Source organism: Diplodia seriata (assembly GCF_021436955.1).
Source record: "Diplodia seriata strain FDS-637 chromosome Unknown scaffold_4, whole genome shotgun sequence".
Taxonomy (NCBI): Eukaryota; Fungi; Ascomycota; class Dothideomycetes; order Botryosphaeriales; family Botryosphaeriaceae; genus Diplodia; species Diplodia seriata.
In genome coordinates, this window is record NW_027117311.1 from 1,093,534 (window position 1) to 1,109,893 (window position 16,360).

Consider the following 16,360-nt stretch of genomic DNA (forward strand, 5'->3'; position numbering starts at 1 on the left):
TGTGAAGTGGTGAAGGAAAGTGCCGCGTTTGATGGCGCAACGGGCGCTCGCCAAGCCACAACATGGATGTGAAGACAGGGAAGCGGCCTGGCGAGACGGCCATAAGTAGATGTGAGGCGGGCCGAGGCACGTATTGGGAACAATCTAGCACCTCGAGGATGTCAGGCACAGGCATAGTTGCCAAGACGCCAGGAGTGTGGCTTCAAGTGCGGCTGCCTGCCGGACCCTGATAACAGTCTGGGTTCTTCTTTGGCGAGTTCTTGTGACTGCTGATTAGAAGAATATGCGGGGACGGAGTTGCCGATGGGGTGGTTCGAGAAGCAAAGCGTCAAGGAGACCTATCGTGACGGGGCAACAGGAAAGAGGAGCAGAAGGCGTAAAGCTGATCGGCAAATTCAACCCGGCGCAGCGCCATCGCGACCGCGTGCTTAGCCTCGGGCGGTACAGGAGAGCGCGGTTGCAGCTTATATCGAGGGTCTTGGACGAAGCTGGTGTATGCGCGATGCATCATGTCTGAATGAAAAAGAGCCCACAGAGAAGACGTAGTCCACATGCAGGGGAAGAGGCAAGGGCGTGGCTCGGGGGTGCAGCTGGGAGGAAAGAGCCGAGTCAGGCGGATGAAACGCTGGCCGAAGCTTGCCTCCTGCTCTTTCCCCATCACAACTCTACTCATCTCCCACACACAAGCCACCGCCCGGCTCGCCATGTCCTCGCTACTTCAGTGCCGCGGCACTCACCATCATCCCCACCAACAGCGCGTCCATCGCTGATGATCGTCGCCGATCTTGTGATCCAGATGGGCCGTCCCGTATTCCAGCCGCAATACTTCGCAAGGGTCGAGTACCAGCTCAGCCAGCCCGCGTCCACCCTGCTCCACCGGCCAAGCTCTGGAGTTGCCCGTCTATCCCATCAGGACTTTGACTTCTTCGACCATCACCACATCCGTCCAACTTTCCATGGCCCGAGGCTCCCACCGCGGAGTAGCCGTCTCGCTACGCCGCTTTGGGAAAGATTGCCTTGTCTATTGGATTTATCCCAGTCACGGCCTACCCAAAAATGAAAAGGCAGTCTGCCTTCGCGCCCTTTCTCCCCGCAGCTAAGTAGAGGGTAAGCGAGCTCGCTGTGATCAAACCATGTTTTGACTATTGCGGACGTCATGTTGCGTTTCCCAAAAGCTTCGTCTCTGCTGCCGGCCTTCTCATTGGGCTCAAGCTGCAGGTAAGCAGTTGCCGTGTCTTGCGGTGCAGAGCCTATTCACACTTCCCAATTTCTCCCCTCACCCAACTAGCTTCAGCTATTGGAAATGGCGAAATTTCCCCGCTGGTACATGCAGTATCCGTGGTATATAGAACTCGAGCTTCACGCGAGCAAGTGTCAATTTTCTGCACGTACTATCTGTAGGTGTCGCCTCGTAGTTCAAAATGCGTTTGTTCAGTGCTTGCCACATATTTAGTGCGCTTCTATTCCACCACGCCACCGGTATCCCGGCCCCAATTCCTGCGACTGGACTCGAGCCGCATGCTGCTGTTGAAGAGCTCGACAAAAGGCAACTTCTGAGCGACATCTTGGGAACTCTCAATGGCCTTACAGATCCTACTGCTATCTTGTCCCAGCTCAAGCTGGTCCATCCGGCATCAAAGCCCACCAGCGTGGAACAAGCACAGGACCGACTCAAGCAGGTTTACTCGGCAACGCCAACAAACATATACAAGAACATAGCAAACCAAATCAGTACCGGCCTAACCACTCTGACGATAACGGAAGCCCTCGGCATCCTCCCCGCGGGCGAGAATTCCCAAACCAACAACAACCCCCGCGAACCCGCAACACCCGTATATCCGAGGAAGTCGCCCTCGGACGCGCCCTACTCGCTCAGTGAGCAGCAGCTGCGCCAGGCAATCTACATCCCTCCTTCCTTCACTTTCGGCGAAAAACCTCCTGTCATCTTCGTGCCGGGAACCGGCACCTATGGCGGCATCAACTTTGCCTCGAACCTGCGCAAGCTCCTGACCGACGTTCCTTACGCTGACCCGGTGTGGCTGAACATACCGGATGCGCTCCTAAGCGACGCGCAGACCAACGCCGAGTACGTCGCCTATGCTATCAACTACATCTCAGGCACCTCCAACGCCGCCAACGTCTCCGTCATCTCCTGGTCGCAGGGCGGGCTCGACACCCAATGGGCCTTCACCTACTGGCCGTCGACCCGCGCTCTCGTCTCCGACTTCGTCCCCGTCAGCGCCGATTTCCACGGCACCGTATTGGCCAACGCCATCTGCCTCTCTGCCGGCGGCGGCACTCCCGGCCTGGGTCCCTGCGCGCCCTCGGTCATCCAGCAGCAGTACACCAGCCGCTTCGTGTCGACGCTGCGCGCGGCGGGCGGCGCTGATGCGTACGTGCCCACGACGTCCGTTTTCTCGGGCTTCCTCGACGAGATCGTGCAGCCGCAGTCGGGCCCGGGGGCGTCCGCCTTCATCGGCGACGAGAGAGGGGTGGGTACGACGAACGCCGAGACGCAGGTCGTGTGCGCGGGCAAGGGCCCCGCCGCGGGCTTTTACACTCACGAAAGCATGCTGGTGAATCCGCTGACGTACGAGCTCGTCGTCGACGCCCTGACGCACGACGGCCCGGGGATGATTGACAGGCTGGATTTGGATCGAGTGTGCGCGACGGCGCTGGCGCCCGGGCTGGGGTTGGAAGATCTGTTGGGGACGGAGGCGGTGCTTGTACTTGCCGGGGTTAATTTGTTGACGTATCCAGATAGGAGGTTGGTGGAGCCCGGGCTGATGGCTTATGCGGCTGAGTGAAGGTGGATGGTACCTAGTTGATCACTGTGGGGCGATGCTCGCTCGATACCGTAACAAGACTAAAGCGAAACTGATCGCCTTGTTTTCTGTACTTTTCCGACCGCTACGTCAAGCAAACGAGGATCGTCTCGAGCAGAAGATCGATGATTTCACTCGGTCGTGAATCCAACCGATACTCCGAGGGATGTACTAGGAGATGTGCCAAAACTCCCTCGACGCCCCCAATCGCTTCACTTACGCACGTCAAGAGCAAAAGGAAGACAGTGGAAGAAGGAAATTGCTCAGGGTGCGAATCGATACTGTTCCAGACATAAGCTGCACATCCGACATTATTGCGCCAGAGCCCAAGCTTCCCCGCATTGCTTAGCAGGAGCAGCTGCCCGTTCCGCACCCAGTCGCAGCCCCATCCCTCAGCCGAACCCCGAGGCTGAACTACCCCACAGCGGAATTATACTTACGTAGCATCACAACCACCTCTCATACAAAGCAGGACACCCGGCCACTTTGCAATCATCCTCCTCCTCCCCTCCTGGCTGACTTCTTCATCCCTGCTCCTCGCAGTCTCGGCATTCCGGAACCCCACCACCACCACCAACACCGTAATCCAAAGGCGAAAGCCACTTCGATTGGAGACGAGGAGAGCAACAGAAAAAAAAGTGTTCTTGGAATAGAAAAGACGAGAAACAATGGCGACCGCGCAAAACGTCCCGCCCGCCCCCAATGATGCGGGGGCGCGCAAGTACGGCGCATTCCAGAACGAGATATACTTCAAGGGCATGATGCACAACATCTTTCCTGCCGTGACGACGGACCCGAACAAGCTCGAGGCGCAGGCGGAGCGCGACATGAACGCGCGCAGCTTCCGGTACATCGCGGGCGGCGCGGGCGAGCGGGCGACCATGGACGCGAATCGCGCGGCGTTTAGGACGTGGAAGGTATGGGTTTGGTTCATGTCGATTCTCTTTTTGTTCCCTTTGTAGATCGCTGATGATGATATACGCAGCTCATCCCGCGCATGTTGCAACCGACGACCAATCGCGACATGCAGATCGAGCTCTTCGGCGAGCGGTACGAGACGCCCTTGCTCTTCTCGCCCGTCGGTGTCCAGTCTATCTTCCACGAGGACAAAGAGACGGGCGTCGCCGAGGTCGCGGCTCAGATCGGGGTACCCTACGTCCTCAGCACCGCCGCCTCGTCGACCATCGAGGACGTGGCCAAGGCGAACGGTCCCGGTGGGAAGAGGTGGTTCCAGCTGTACTGGCCGCATGATGATGAGGTTACCGTGTCTGTGAGTTTCTCCATCCTTGTTGCATGTCTCCGGGTCATTCTTGTCTTATCCGGTCGGTGTTTTAACGTTTGGGTAGTTGCTCAACCGCGCGAGGAGCAACGGTTACAGCGCGCTTGTGGTGACGCTGGATACGTGGGCGATGGCCTGGCGGCCGTGGGATTTGGACCAGGCGTACGTGCCGTTCGTCAAGGGCATCGGGTGCGAGGTCGCGTTTTCGGATCCGGTCTTCAGGCGCAAGTTCAAGGAGAGTCACGGAAAGGAGGTCGAGGACGACATCATAGCTGCGGGGCGGGAGTGGGTGAAAATCTGCTTCTCCGGTGTAGCACACACCTGTAAGTTTTGGAAGAGAAGCGTAGAGGTCGGGACGGGCTGCTGACATGGGATGAAGGGGACCACATCGAGTTTCTGAAGAAGAATTGGGACGGTCCCATTATCCTGAAGGGCATCCAGCATCCCGACGATGCCCTCAAAGCGGTGGAAGTGGGAGTGCAAGGCATCATTGTCTCGAACCACGGTGGCCGCCAGCTCGACGGCGCGATTGGCTCATTGACCATGCTCGCAGAGATTGCGTCGGCAGTCGGGGACAAACTGACGATTCTGTTCGACAGCGGTGTGCGGACGGGGGTAGATGTCATCAAAGCACTATCGCTCGGGGCAAAGGCCGTGTGTATCGGCAGACCATGGGTTTACGGGCTTGGAATTTCGGGTAAAGCTGGAGCGCGCGACGTGATGAAGGGCATCCTTGCGGATCTAGACCAGAGCATGGGCTTGGCCGGCATCCAGAATATCGCAGGCTGCAATGGTAGCGTTGTCAGGCGAGTGGAGTACCCGGGAGACAGGCCGTCGAGCAATTGAGGGCAGCAGAGAGCAACCACTGGAGAGTAAGAACGAAGGGTCAACTAGGAAGTGTTCGATCTGGAGGAGCACAGCACATTCGCGAATTAAGCTCTGCCTTCAGATCTCATGAGTGGGGTAACTTCCGAAGCGGGTAGGAAGGAAATACGTTATAATATAATCGAATACGAATACCGTGACGGTGGATGACGGATGTTGCCGTGTCATGAGCAACTGTCTCGAATCATACAGGAGCGGCCGGGAGGGGTCGTGAGTGAAAGAAGGCCGGCCTTGTAGATACATGAAAGAGGTAGGATAGGTGGGTTGGAGACGGCGGAGACCACAAGGCGGATGGTGTGATGGCAGGCCGCATCCGAGCCGGGATCCGGCAGTCCGGCGTGACCTGCCGGCACGCTGGTGTTCTGGAAACTCGGGCCGGGTGGATGCTCGGAGCTTCCATGGGGTCTGGCCAGCTCTGTGGCTCTCACCTGCATTCGCGTGGGGCTCGCGTGCGGCTCGCGCCTGCCCTCCCACGCCCCGTCCACCGTCCACCGTCCACCGTCCATCACGCCTCCTTCAACCCACCGGCGCCCCTGCATCACCTTGGCCGTTTGCCGCCGCCTTGCCGCCCATACCTTGTCGCCATGTACGTGCCGTCATCTGTCTGCTACCGCCCCCGCTCCCATGTATGTACACCGCTGTCCCTTGGCCCAGCTATTACGAGTACACACATGGTACAGCGGTGCTGCACATCCCGGCTTGCAACAATCCGATCGATTCATCCACCGCGACTTGGCGTTGTTTGACATGTTTTCTGCCTCCTGGCCCCGACCAAGCCGCTGCGGAGATTACACAGGCCGTCCCCCCTCACTGGTCTCCAGTTTGTGGCGTTGTGCTCAAGTCACGGTCCTTGGCCAGAGTCGCGTTGCAGCCTCTTGAGCCGCGCCGCGTTCCTCGCCCGGCGCCCAAGCAGGTCGGCGCACCGCCAGCAAGCAGCAGACGAGCCATCAGCGGAACCTCGACGAGGCGTGCACTGACAGCCGGTTTCCGTAAGGCAGGCGTGAAACGAGATCTCCCGGCCCCGTACCCCTGCTCGGTTTCAAACGAGTAAGGACCGCCGCCTCTCTTGGTCAAACCTCCGCCGAGCCCCATCAAAACAAAACACGCCTTGTGCCTGTGCCGCGGGGCTGCAAATGTCCGCACTCTCGTACTGCGTGATGAAGTCGCCGCCAGGTACATATACAACCCGCCAGCCGCCCCTACTTGGCTCGGCACGAATCTATTTCGCCATTCATTCTTTAACCGTCATTCCTTGAACTCTGCCCAGCATGCTGGCGCCTTCCTTCGTTTTGCTGCTGCTCTCTGCTGTGCAGAGCACCACCGCAGCCCTTACCAAGTCCAACCTTGAGACCCACGTGGATAGCCTGGCCCTCGACTTCGACTTCGGCCCCGTCAAGGAGGCCTACTGGACCAGCATCCCCCACCACCGCAGGACTCCTTTTGCTGTCTCTCCCGACGGCAAGAGTGCTTACCTTGCCTACCTCGACAGCAGTGAGACCGACGTCCACGTCCAGCAGCTCGACCCCTCCACCTTCGAGGCCACCGGCACCACCGTCACCGTCTCTGGCGCCAAGGAGGCCGGTGGTCTCGTCGCTCATGACGATGGTTTCGCCATCCTTGTGAACGAGGCCATGCCCTCTGGCACCACCAATGCTCCTCCCTCCGACACCCCTGTTGCCGTCCTCTACCGCTACACCAGCGGCAAGCAAACCTGGAAGACCTGGCTCGGCGGTCCCGGTGTCCACGCTTCCGACGGTCTCTCTGCTTCCCCTGACATGAACGGTGACCTCGTCTACTCTTCGGAGGCCAGCATGTACGGTGCTTACTTCGTCGTGACTGACTACTCTGGTGATGCTTCCGGCCACTTCGGCGACTCTATCGAGTACGTCAAGGAGGACGGCACCCTGACCACCATCGACGGTGCTTCCAGCTCCTGGGGATGCAGCCACAACACCGGTATCGCTTTCGAGGCCGCCGATGCTGCTCCCTTTGCCTCCATCTGCTCTGAGGACCAGGGTGCCATCTGGCTGAACACCGGTGCCACCGGTATGACCACCGCCGGCCAGAAGATCTCCAACGAGAACACCACCAACGGTGGCTCTGGTGAGCCCATGGGTGGCATGTCCGGCTCCTACAGCGGTCTGGCTCGCTTCGGCAGCTCTTCCAAGTACATCTTCTCCTGGGTTTCCCGCGGTGCCAAGGACGTCGCCACTAACGAATGGATGGGCGATGGCTACACTACCGTCACCAACCGCACCAACAACCGCAACATTGCCATTTCCATCATGAGCGACAAGAAGACCCTTGCGGGCGAGCAGGCCACTTCCACCGTTGGCTCTGCCGATGGCGACAGCCAGGTTAACTGGGTCAAGCAGGGCGACAACGACTGCTCCAACGCCCACGTCGCCACCTTCGGCGAGTCCAACGCCCTCGTCACCTGGGAGGAGGCCGCCAACCCCAGCTGCCCCGTCATCGCCATGGGCTGCACGGGTGAGTTCAAGGGCACCTTCTTCCAGCAGGTCGACAGCACCGGCACCAAGGTCGGCGACGCCTTCAGCGCCACCGACGTCTATGTTGCCGGCGACATGGTCACCATGAGCGACGGCCGTATCTGCTGGCCCTACGTCTCCATGACCTGGGACCTCTCGACGGCCGTGGCCTATGGCGGCTCCAGCGCCACCTCCAAGAAGATGTCTTTCGCCTGCATGTCTCTTGACGGTAGCAGCAGCTCCACCAGCAGCGCAGGTGCGTCCTCGGCCGCGACCCAGGCTTCCTCCAGCACTCAGGCCGCCGCTCCCGTCTCCAGCGCCGTCTCCAGCGTTGCCGCCTCCACCTCGGAGGCGTCGTCCACCGCCGAGGCCGCTGGCGTGATCGCGGAGGCCTCTTCCTCTTCCACTCCCGTTGCCCAGGCCTCTTCCCCTTCCACCTCCGTTGCCCAGGCCACCCCCACCCCCACCACCCTCCAGACGCAGACTCGCTCATCCACGCAGGTCGCCGTTCCCTCCACCGCCGCCGCCTCGAGCGTCGCTCCCACGGCCGTCGCTAGCTCTGAAGCCGCTGGTGCTGACAGCACCGCTGCCGCCACCTCCGCTGGTAGCTGGGGCAACTGGCCCGCCTTCACCCCCGGCGCCGCTTGGCCCACCTCCTTCCCTGGCTTCGGCAACAACAAGGGCACCACCGACACCGACGCGACCTCGTCGTCGTCCGTCGATGGTGCGTCCACCGAGGAGGAGGACGGACCCTGCGCCGTTGAGTACGTCTACGTCTAAAGGGAGATGAGAAAACCGAGTGAATCGTTTATGAGTGTTTGGAAATCCTGTTGTTTTCCCCGAGGTAGAGGAAAGACCTGGACGAGAGATGAGTGAAGCTCGTGCTACCTCCCTACTTTGGGTCCATACTCGGGGGATTGTTCACTGTATATATACTTTTTGTCCTGCTCCATCGGAGGGCGCATATATATGTACACCCAGCCGCATTATGTCCTTCGGAAAACAGTGTGACACTTCCTCTTCCCTCTCGGTACCGTTCATGTTGACTACCCTGTGGTTGCCTCGAGCCAATGATAAACCCTTTCAATAGCTGTAGGTTTGTTTCCTCACTGCAACAAAAGCTGATTCACTCTCCTCTCATATGAAACAGTGGCAAACAAGAGAAAAATTGTTGATGGCCCTACTCGATGCCATAGGTATCTTTGCTTCCACCGACCAAAAGCCATGTCCAGTAATAAACACAAATCAACAAACAGGAAACGCCAATAATGCCGCTTCAATCAATATCCACTATCAACAAAGGCCAATAAAAGGACGGAACGTGGGGGCAAGTGATTAAGAAGAAGAAGATGAAGGTAAAGAAAAAGTCTTTCCCCGGAAGCCTAGGGGTGCATAGTCCCGAAAGGAGGACCACGGACGGGACAGAATGGAAATACGACGGCAACATGCCAAGACCCAGCAAGCAAATGAAGACCGTGAGAGAAATAGAAAGTGAGGGAAACGAGAAGATTCAATCAGCTCGCCGTGCTTGCCGGGCTCCCCGCAGTAGCCGACTGGTCTTCGCTGGTCTTCTTCTTCGACGGCTCCTTGGTATCCCCCCTATCCCTATCCGTCATGTCGCTGGCGTTGCTCTCCGTCTTGAGCAGCTTTATCTTCTTCCTCGGCATCGGCTCGTCGCCCCCATCGCGTCCATCCCTTGACCTGTCCCTCTTGCTGCCGCCGGTGCCGCTCATCGGCGTGCCCTCCTTCCTGTCCCTGTCTTCCTTGGGCGGCCGCTTCGACGAAGGGCCGCTGTTGCTGCCCGTCTTCAGCTTCAGGATCTTCGTGCCACCCTTGTCGCGCCTCTCGCCGCCGTCGCCGTCACGATCGCGGTCAGCCTTTTTGACGTAGCTGCTCTTCTTCTTGACCTTCTTCGGCGTATCGCCACCGCCGTCGTCGTCGCCATCGCCCTCGCCATCGCGCGCGGCCTCTTTCTTCCCGATCTTATTGCCCTGGCTGCCGCCGGGATTGGGGGTGCCGACCCTACTACCCAACGGAGTGTTGCCTGCGGCGGCGCTGCCGACGCCGCCCTGCGAGGAGCTGAGCTTGGCCATGGCGTTGCGGCTGCTCTGGCGGCCGGAGATGCCGAGGCACTTTTCCGCATGCTGCGCGAAGCGGGTGATGAGCAGGCTGCGCTTGCAATTCGGGCACGTGTGCCAGGGGATATACGACGCCGGCTTGCCGCCCGCGGCGAGCTTCGAGAGGCTGTTCTCCTGTGAATCGTCTCCGTGTTGGCTACCCCCGCCCGACGGCGTGTTGTCCTTCTCTTGCCGCTTGATCAGCTCGCGCTCCTTCTTCGTCTTGGCCATGTCGGTCGGGAACGGGTTGTTGTAGATGTCGTGGCCCTGGCGGCTGACGAACGGGTGCCGCGTGCAGTAGTTCTTGCTCAGGTCCGGCAGCCGCGACCCGTGCCCTGCGATCGGGTGCTTGAGCCGCGGCAGCTTGCAGTGCGGGCACACAATCTCCGGCATCGTCTTCAGCGGGTTGCCGCGCAGCGTCACCCGCCCGTTGTCGTAGGCCGCCGCCGCCGTGTCGATGCGCACGCTCGTCGCCGGTTGCTGTGAGTCTCCCCCGGCCGACTGTGGTGCGGCCGATCCTCCTTTTGCTGTCGCCTTGTCTGCGTTCTCTTGGTGCTCCGCTATCGCTGCTTGCTCTGCTGTTGTCGCGGCCGACTGCATGCGCTGCAGCTTCTCCTCGCGGTGCGTCTGCAGCACGATGTCGTGGATGATGTTGTACAGACAGTCTTCTACGATGCCCGCAGCCTGGCGTTGTGTCGCCGTCAGCAAACCGCGCGCGCGAAATACAGTCCCAATGATTGCGCCGAGAGGGAAGGGGAGCTCACAATGTCCGCAAAGCTGAGGCCTGGGCCTTGCGCCTTGCTATCCTCAGACATGGTGTTTGCGCGTGTCCTGTCTGCAGTAGCACTGTAATATGCGATGGCCTCTCCCTTCTGTTCCGTCGGATGGTGGTGGGTCGGTGCAAGCGCCGGCGGTGTTGTTGCGGCGGAGGATGTGGCAATCTTTCGTATATCGTGTTGCGGCGAGTGTGCTGGTCGGAAGCGGAAGCGGTATCGGCGACAATGAGCGTTTGGTAGCGATTGGCGGCCCAGGGTCCGCGATCCAGCGGCGGAATGTGGACAGTGTCGCGCGGTGGGTTGGAAGAAGGAGGGTGTTCCGAGGTGGACCTCGAAGGTGCTAGGTGAAAGCGAGTCTGCTGCGTGACCGGGGGATCTGCAGCTGGGCTCAACAGCCCGTCACGGCGTTAGGCGAGGTGGCGCGGCGTCAGCATTCCCCGTCTAAGTGCGCGGCGATCGCAGCTGCCCAGGGCCGTCACCGAGAGAAGGGGGGAGCGCGGTACGAGAGTGGGCACACTGTGGATGGGGTCGTGGAGATTTGTGTCAGCGAAAGGGTCAACTTTACGAGAGATAGCAGGCTCGGGAAGCTTGCATTAGTGCCACCAGCCACAGTGCCACATCTCAAGTCCTGCGACGCTCCATGTCTCCTCGCTCATGCGACCACCCTTCGAGTCCGCACATCTGGATGATCCCTACTTCAATTATTCGCAGTCACGTCATCGTCTTATCCGGCGAGTTCAGAAGCATGTAGTATTGCAGTCTCGTCTGTAGTCTAGAATGGCTCCCTGGGCACCGTTGTCCCTATTTATCAGGTCATGCTTCCCCGGAACGCCATGGTACAGGCCGTCATCCGAACTAAGCCTTGCCCTTCACCCTCAATGCCACATCTACCAAAGCCTTGAAGTCCAGCTCACGGTAATCGACTGGCATGTATTCTCCACTGGCAATGCAATGCACCGTCATCCGCGGATGGAACTTCAGACCATGAAGAAGCTTTGGTGTGATGAGGAAGTACTGCGCGGTGCGTTCCTTGCACGCAATGTCCACCATACGCTCGTGCACCATACGCTCATTGCGCGGGTCCATTCCCTGGTTAATCTCATCAACCACTCGGAATGGCGAGCGAGCGAGAGACTGCAGGGCCATGAGGTAGAAGATTGTTGACACTGCACGCTCACCACCAGACTGTCGATGCGAGTCCAATATCGAGAGTTGTTCTTGTTCACTGTAGACTGTGGTTAGCATCTTTCTTGACGTGTTCGACCCTTGCCAACGACCTACCGGAACTTGACTTGAATCTGGATTGCCCACTCCGAAAAGTCTTCTGCCTTGTAGATGCTGACTTGCCCGGCGCATCCGATTTTGCTAAAGTTGTCGGAGAAATCCAGGCTGATCTGTCGAACAAGTTCGTCCAGTTCTGGTTCCCATTGGGACTTGATCGCCTCAATCCTTTCCTGTAGCTCTTGAAGCTCATCGTCTGCACCGCGCAGCCTCTGTTCGATTTCATCAATCCTCCTCGCACGCTTCTCATAGTCTCGAATGGCATTTGGATCGCCGCCGTGGAGAAGAGTCAAACGACTCTGGAAGACCGCGATCTCCGCTTCCAAGTCTTCGAGGGAAATGCCTTCTTGAATGTGCTCAACAAGAGCCAATTCCTCCTCGCTCCTCTCTTCGTGGATACGGTTGACCTCGTCTTTCAGCCGCTGTGCGTGTTTCTTGCACTTATCCTTATCCGTGCTCAGTCTTCGGATATTTTCTTTGTGCTCCGCGATATCCCGCCTGATGGCCTGGCTCCTTTCCTCGTAGATTTGGAACTCGGATTTAGCCTCTGCCAGTACAATCTCGGCCTCGTACACGCCGTGATGGAGGTCAAGAAGCGACTTGACCGAGTTAGCGTAGTCGAGCGCAAGCTGTCCCTTCTTCAAGATGAGCTCGTCAGCTTCCGCCTCAATCGTCTCAAGCCGCTCTGCCATCTCGTCCAGCGCCTCCGTGATTTGCGCCAAGGTAATTTCACAGGTGCCTTTCCTCGTCTGCAAGCCGTCAAACTCGCCACGAAGCTTCTGCAGCTCGTGCTTCTGCTCGTCGATGTCTCGCCTTTCGTTCTCAAGCTGGCTGATTTTCTCCTTGTTCGCTCGGATTTTTTCCGTCAATTCCCCGTGTCGCTCATTGAGGTCATGGATGTCGTGACCGATATCCCTGATCTGGTCTTGGTATCCACGCTCAACACCCATATCCACAGGCTGATCTGTCCATATCCTTGACCGCCTGATCGGCCTGCCGGTGACTGACACTGCTTGCTCTCCGTACTCGCGTCGGCGAGACACTTGATACGAACGTTGCCCGGCAACCCATCGCTGAATGGTGCTCGTCTTGAGACGTTCAAACTGTTCGTCATTGTGGTTTTGGAGGGTCACAGCACACTGATGAAGCCTCGAACTGTCACAGAGCGTGGAGAGCACCGGACCAGGCCCGCTCAGATAATCAATGAGCCAGCCATTCAGGCCATACTGTCTCAAACCATCGCTCGACATCGAAGGCTTCCAAAAATCACGAGGTCTGGTAGCTTCCTTGATATGGGTCTCGTTCAGGCCCATGCCCTGGAACGTCTTGCTCAGAGTGGCAAAATCCCGACGGTTGCAGACAGTAAAGGCGAGGAAGTCCCCCCTTTGCAAATTGGACTCAATGGCGTCGGAAAAACTATGGTCTGTGACGGAGCAAGACACTATGGGTGGACCAAAAACATCGCCGATGAATTGGTCTCGGTGCTTCTGGATCCAATCCCAGGCTCGCCAGGTATCCGGTGAGAAGCTCTTAAGTTTGTTCGACTGTTGTCCAGCCTGTGACCTTAGGCTCTGGATCTCTTTCTCAATTTCTTGCTTCTGCTGATCGAGTCGACGAGTTTGTTGAGAAACCTCGTCACGCTGTCGGCTGAGGTCCTGGTTCTCAGTCTGCAGCTCGCGCGATGCGCGTTGCTTCTCTCGGCTTCTCTCATTGAACGCCGCAGGATCGAACTCGGGCGTTCCTTTGTTTATCTTCTCCGTGATGGTCATGATTTCCCGTTTGAGGCTATCACGTTGCCGCGCCCTGTTCTTGTTGGCGTTCTTCTCCGCATTCTTTGCTGTGTCCTTGTCATTTATCTCAGCTTGCATATTGTCCATGCGCTGACGGAGTGTTTCAGCGTTACGCTCCATTCGCTCAACCAGCTTCCCGCGCTGTCGGACGACTTGTTCAACCTGATTGCGATACTCCTTTTTGCTTTCGAGCACAGCCAGGGTTGGCTCCTCCCTCTGCTGAAGGTCCCTGAGTTCCAGCTTCGCATCATCAACCGCTTCTTTTGCTTTGGTGTACCGCTCCCTTGCAGCTCGGTATTGAACAAACGGTCGTATGTTTTGATACGCGTGGAGTTTATCAGCATAGCTCTGGCGTTCTTGCATTCTTTCCACGTCGGCCCTCTGCAGGTTGTGTCTATTTTGCAAGTCTCTCAAGACCTCCTGTTGCTTGTCGCGCGTATCAGTCTTGGTCTTCTGCTCGTTCCGCAGCGCTTTCAATTGGTCATGCCAATCGTTCATATAGTCGGGCGCTGCAGCGCGCTGCGTCTGCTCCAGCAGCTGAACTGGGCTTAGTGCAGCAAACTCGACGACACGATCTTGTGGGAGGAATTGGCACAAGTTGTCGATTTGGATGGAGAAAGACTTGCAAAACCGAATGACTTCCTTGTGGGTTGTTTGCTGGCCATTGAGGGAGAAAGTTGACTTATTTCCCTCCCTGCGGATCAGACGGCGAATGGTGGGGTTCCTGTCGCGAGTTTGGGGGCCTCCAGAAAGCTCAATTTCAATCTCGGCTTCGCGGGCGCCATGCTTCACGAATTCCCCAAGTTCTTTCGCACGCCCTAGGTGTTGAGGGCCCCAACCCAGGCCGAGACAGATCGCACAGACCAACGTACTCTTGCCCGTACCGTTTGGGCCAATGATCATGTTCAGGCTTGGACCAAGCTGGAACTCGGCGGACGTGTACGTGACGAAGTTGGTGAGCTTGACACGGACGATCGACCCTGGCTGGTGCTTTAACGGTGCATGGCCGTCATTGATGCTGCCTCCAAGACGAGGCTGTGAGCGGTAGCTGTCCGGCAGAACGGGATCATCAGACGCCTTCAACCGTTTGTTAGTATGTCACCCGGCGGCAAGGTATGAGGCAAAGGCGCACCTCAGACGCGTCGTCAGTCCTGGGACGCTTCACACTCCTTTGCGTCTGTGAGACATAGCTGTCTTCATCCTCGTCAACTTCGGAACTCGAGCGGCGACGCGCCATGTTGGATGCGATGAGGTGTGGGCCTGGAAGGTTTCGTCAAACGTTGGAAGTGGAAGCGACGCCCGCGTTGAGTTTCGGAGGACGCGACGGTCGCGCGCCGCGAAGATGGCAGGGGGGCGTGCGCCTAGGCAGCTCAGATAAGATAAGATTCCCGCCTCTGGGGCCCAATCACATTGCATAAATCGATCATTAGATATTGAGAATCATGCATACTTGCTCACGATGCGACATTTGGAAAAGGCGCTCTCATTTGCCGCGGAAGCAGTGTTTTCCATATTCTACCGACACATGGCTTGCACCCTCCAAACTCAACATATGCCTTGCTTTCTGCCTCTGCGTGAAATTGCCTGTCGGTCATCAGTCGTTTCCACTACTGTTGAACCTGTGGGTTTTGTTTACACTTCAGATTTTCATAGGAGTGAGCCCAGCTATACACCGGAGCGGTGTTGGGCTACAAGTGTGCACCGCAGCTAAAGATACAGGGTCATCGAAAGAGGATGAGATTGCTATTTCCCTTCCATCGCCGTGGAAGCCTGACTTTTGCAAAGTATCGGACGAGAAATCTCGCAAGCAGATAACCCTTTTCTGCTCCCCCTCCTTAGTTTCGTTACTGGCCTGTCGGATTGTGCATCTACTCGACATCGGCCTTGCCCTCAAAGTTCTCGCCTGCAACGAGGTCGGGGATGTCGTCATCATCCTCGTCCTCCTTCTTCTCACCCTCGCCCTTCTCCTTCTGCATGCTCTGGTAGCTCTCGGCGAGCTTGCGGAGGGAAGCCAGCGAGTCGGGGCCGAGCTGGTTGAGGATACCGGGAACGAGCTCGGTGAGCTCCTTGTCCTCACCGTTGCCGTAGATGGCAAAGGTGTTGGCCGGGACGGCGGCGTGAACTGTGCAAAAGGTCAGAGACAGTCTGAAAGATTGGGGCCGCTCAACCCCTCAAGCTCAAATCCTGGTATGGTGCCAACGCAGAACTGCCGGTCTGAAACTCACCCTTGGGTGCCGCGAAGTGGATAACATTGCCATCGCTCTTGAACATGTTGACCTCCTCGATAGCCTGGATGGGCTGAACGTTGAGCTTCTTCAAGGCGCCCTGCAGCTTCTTGTCGTCACCACCAGAGCCCTTGTGGACCTTCTTGACCTTTCTGCGCGGAGTACCCTTGCCTCTGTCACAATTATCATCCGTCAGCGACTTGTTCCAGGTCCATTGTGCAAGGCGAAGTCATCGAACGACGTCTTGGCGCTCCGGAGCGGGGGCGCGTGTTGTTGAGGAGCAGGAATAGCTTACCCTATTCACGTCATCGAGTCAGCGGAGCTCTTAAAACCTTGATCTTGCATGGCGAAAGCAACTCTTAGCGGTCCGTAGCGGGGGCTTCACTTACCGATGCGCACAGAGGCCTGCATCCGCGCGAGCTTGGCCTGATCCATATTTGCGGTTTGTGTGTGGAGGGGAAGGTCGGGAAGGCTGGAGCTAAGCGGACCTGCGTCAGCGGTCGGAATCAACGCTGCGGGGCGCCAAATACAACTCGGCGAGCATCGCGGACGAGCGCAGAGCCAGGTTCGGGGGTCGAGCGTACCTTTGCGTGAGGATGAGGCGGGTGTATCGAGGTCGCGAAGTTCGTGATGGTTTCAACTTTCGGCGCAATCGGCGCCGTGTGCGGGCTCGCTTAGACAAGCAAAAACACC

General features: G+C 58.0%; 6 protein-coding genes across 6 annotated transcripts; 3 read left to right on the forward strand and 3 right to left on the reverse strand.

Moving 5' to 3' along the window:
- Window positions 1-1,421: 1,421 nt before the first annotated feature.
- On the forward strand, window positions 1,422-2,807 carry SLS55_004191 (uncharacterized protein; the record flags this gene model as incomplete). The annotated part of the gene is made up of 1 exon (XM_066775650.1): window positions 1,422-2,807. One exon carries the CDS (start codon window positions 1,422-1,424, stop codon window positions 2,805-2,807), a length of 1,386 nt encoding a protein of 461 aa, XP_066633531.1.
- A 686-nt stretch (window positions 2,808-3,493) lies between these two features.
- On the forward strand, window positions 3,494-4,950 carry SLS55_004192 (uncharacterized protein; the record flags this gene model as incomplete). Its single annotated transcript, XM_066775651.1, has 4 exons — window positions 3,494-3,742; window positions 3,811-4,095; window positions 4,172-4,427; window positions 4,484-4,950. 4 exons carry the CDS (start codon window positions 3,494-3,496, stop codon window positions 4,948-4,950), a joined length of 1,257 nt encoding a protein of 418 aa, XP_066633532.1.
- A 1,307-nt stretch (window positions 4,951-6,257) lies between these two features.
- SLS55_004193 (uncharacterized protein) lies at window positions 6,258-8,258 on the forward strand (the record flags this gene model as incomplete). Its single annotated transcript, XM_066775652.1, has 1 exon — window positions 6,258-8,258. One exon carries the CDS (start codon window positions 6,258-6,260, stop codon window positions 8,256-8,258), a length of 2,001 nt encoding a protein of 666 aa, XP_066633533.1.
- Window positions 8,259-8,992: 734 nt separating this feature from the next.
- On the reverse strand, window positions 8,993-10,410 carry SLS55_004194 (uncharacterized protein; the record flags this gene model as incomplete). Its single annotated transcript, XM_066775653.1, has 2 exons — window positions 8,993-10,279; window positions 10,360-10,410. 2 exons carry the CDS (start codon window positions 10,408-10,410, stop codon window positions 8,993-8,995), a joined length of 1,338 nt encoding a protein of 445 aa, XP_066633534.1.
- Window positions 10,411-11,226: 816 nt separating this feature from the next.
- On the reverse strand, window positions 11,227-14,679 carry SMC5 (Structural maintenance of chromosomes protein 5; the record flags this gene model as incomplete). The annotated part of the gene is made up of 3 exons (XM_066775654.1): window positions 11,227-11,596; window positions 11,653-14,519; window positions 14,575-14,679. The coding sequence occupies 3 exons, from the start codon at window positions 14,677-14,679 to the stop codon at window positions 11,227-11,229; spliced, it is 3,342 nt and encodes a 1,113-aa protein (XP_066633535.1).
- Window positions 14,680-15,310: 631 nt separating this feature from the next.
- On the reverse strand, window positions 15,311-16,102 carry EGD1 (Nascent polypeptide-associated complex subunit beta; the record flags this gene model as incomplete). The annotated part of the gene is made up of 4 exons (XM_066775655.1): window positions 15,311-15,564; window positions 15,668-15,840; window positions 15,972-16,005; window positions 16,057-16,102. The coding sequence occupies 4 exons, from the start codon at window positions 16,100-16,102 to the stop codon at window positions 15,311-15,313; spliced, it is 507 nt and encodes a 168-aa protein (XP_066633536.1).
- Window positions 16,103-16,360: the final 258 nt, after the last annotated feature.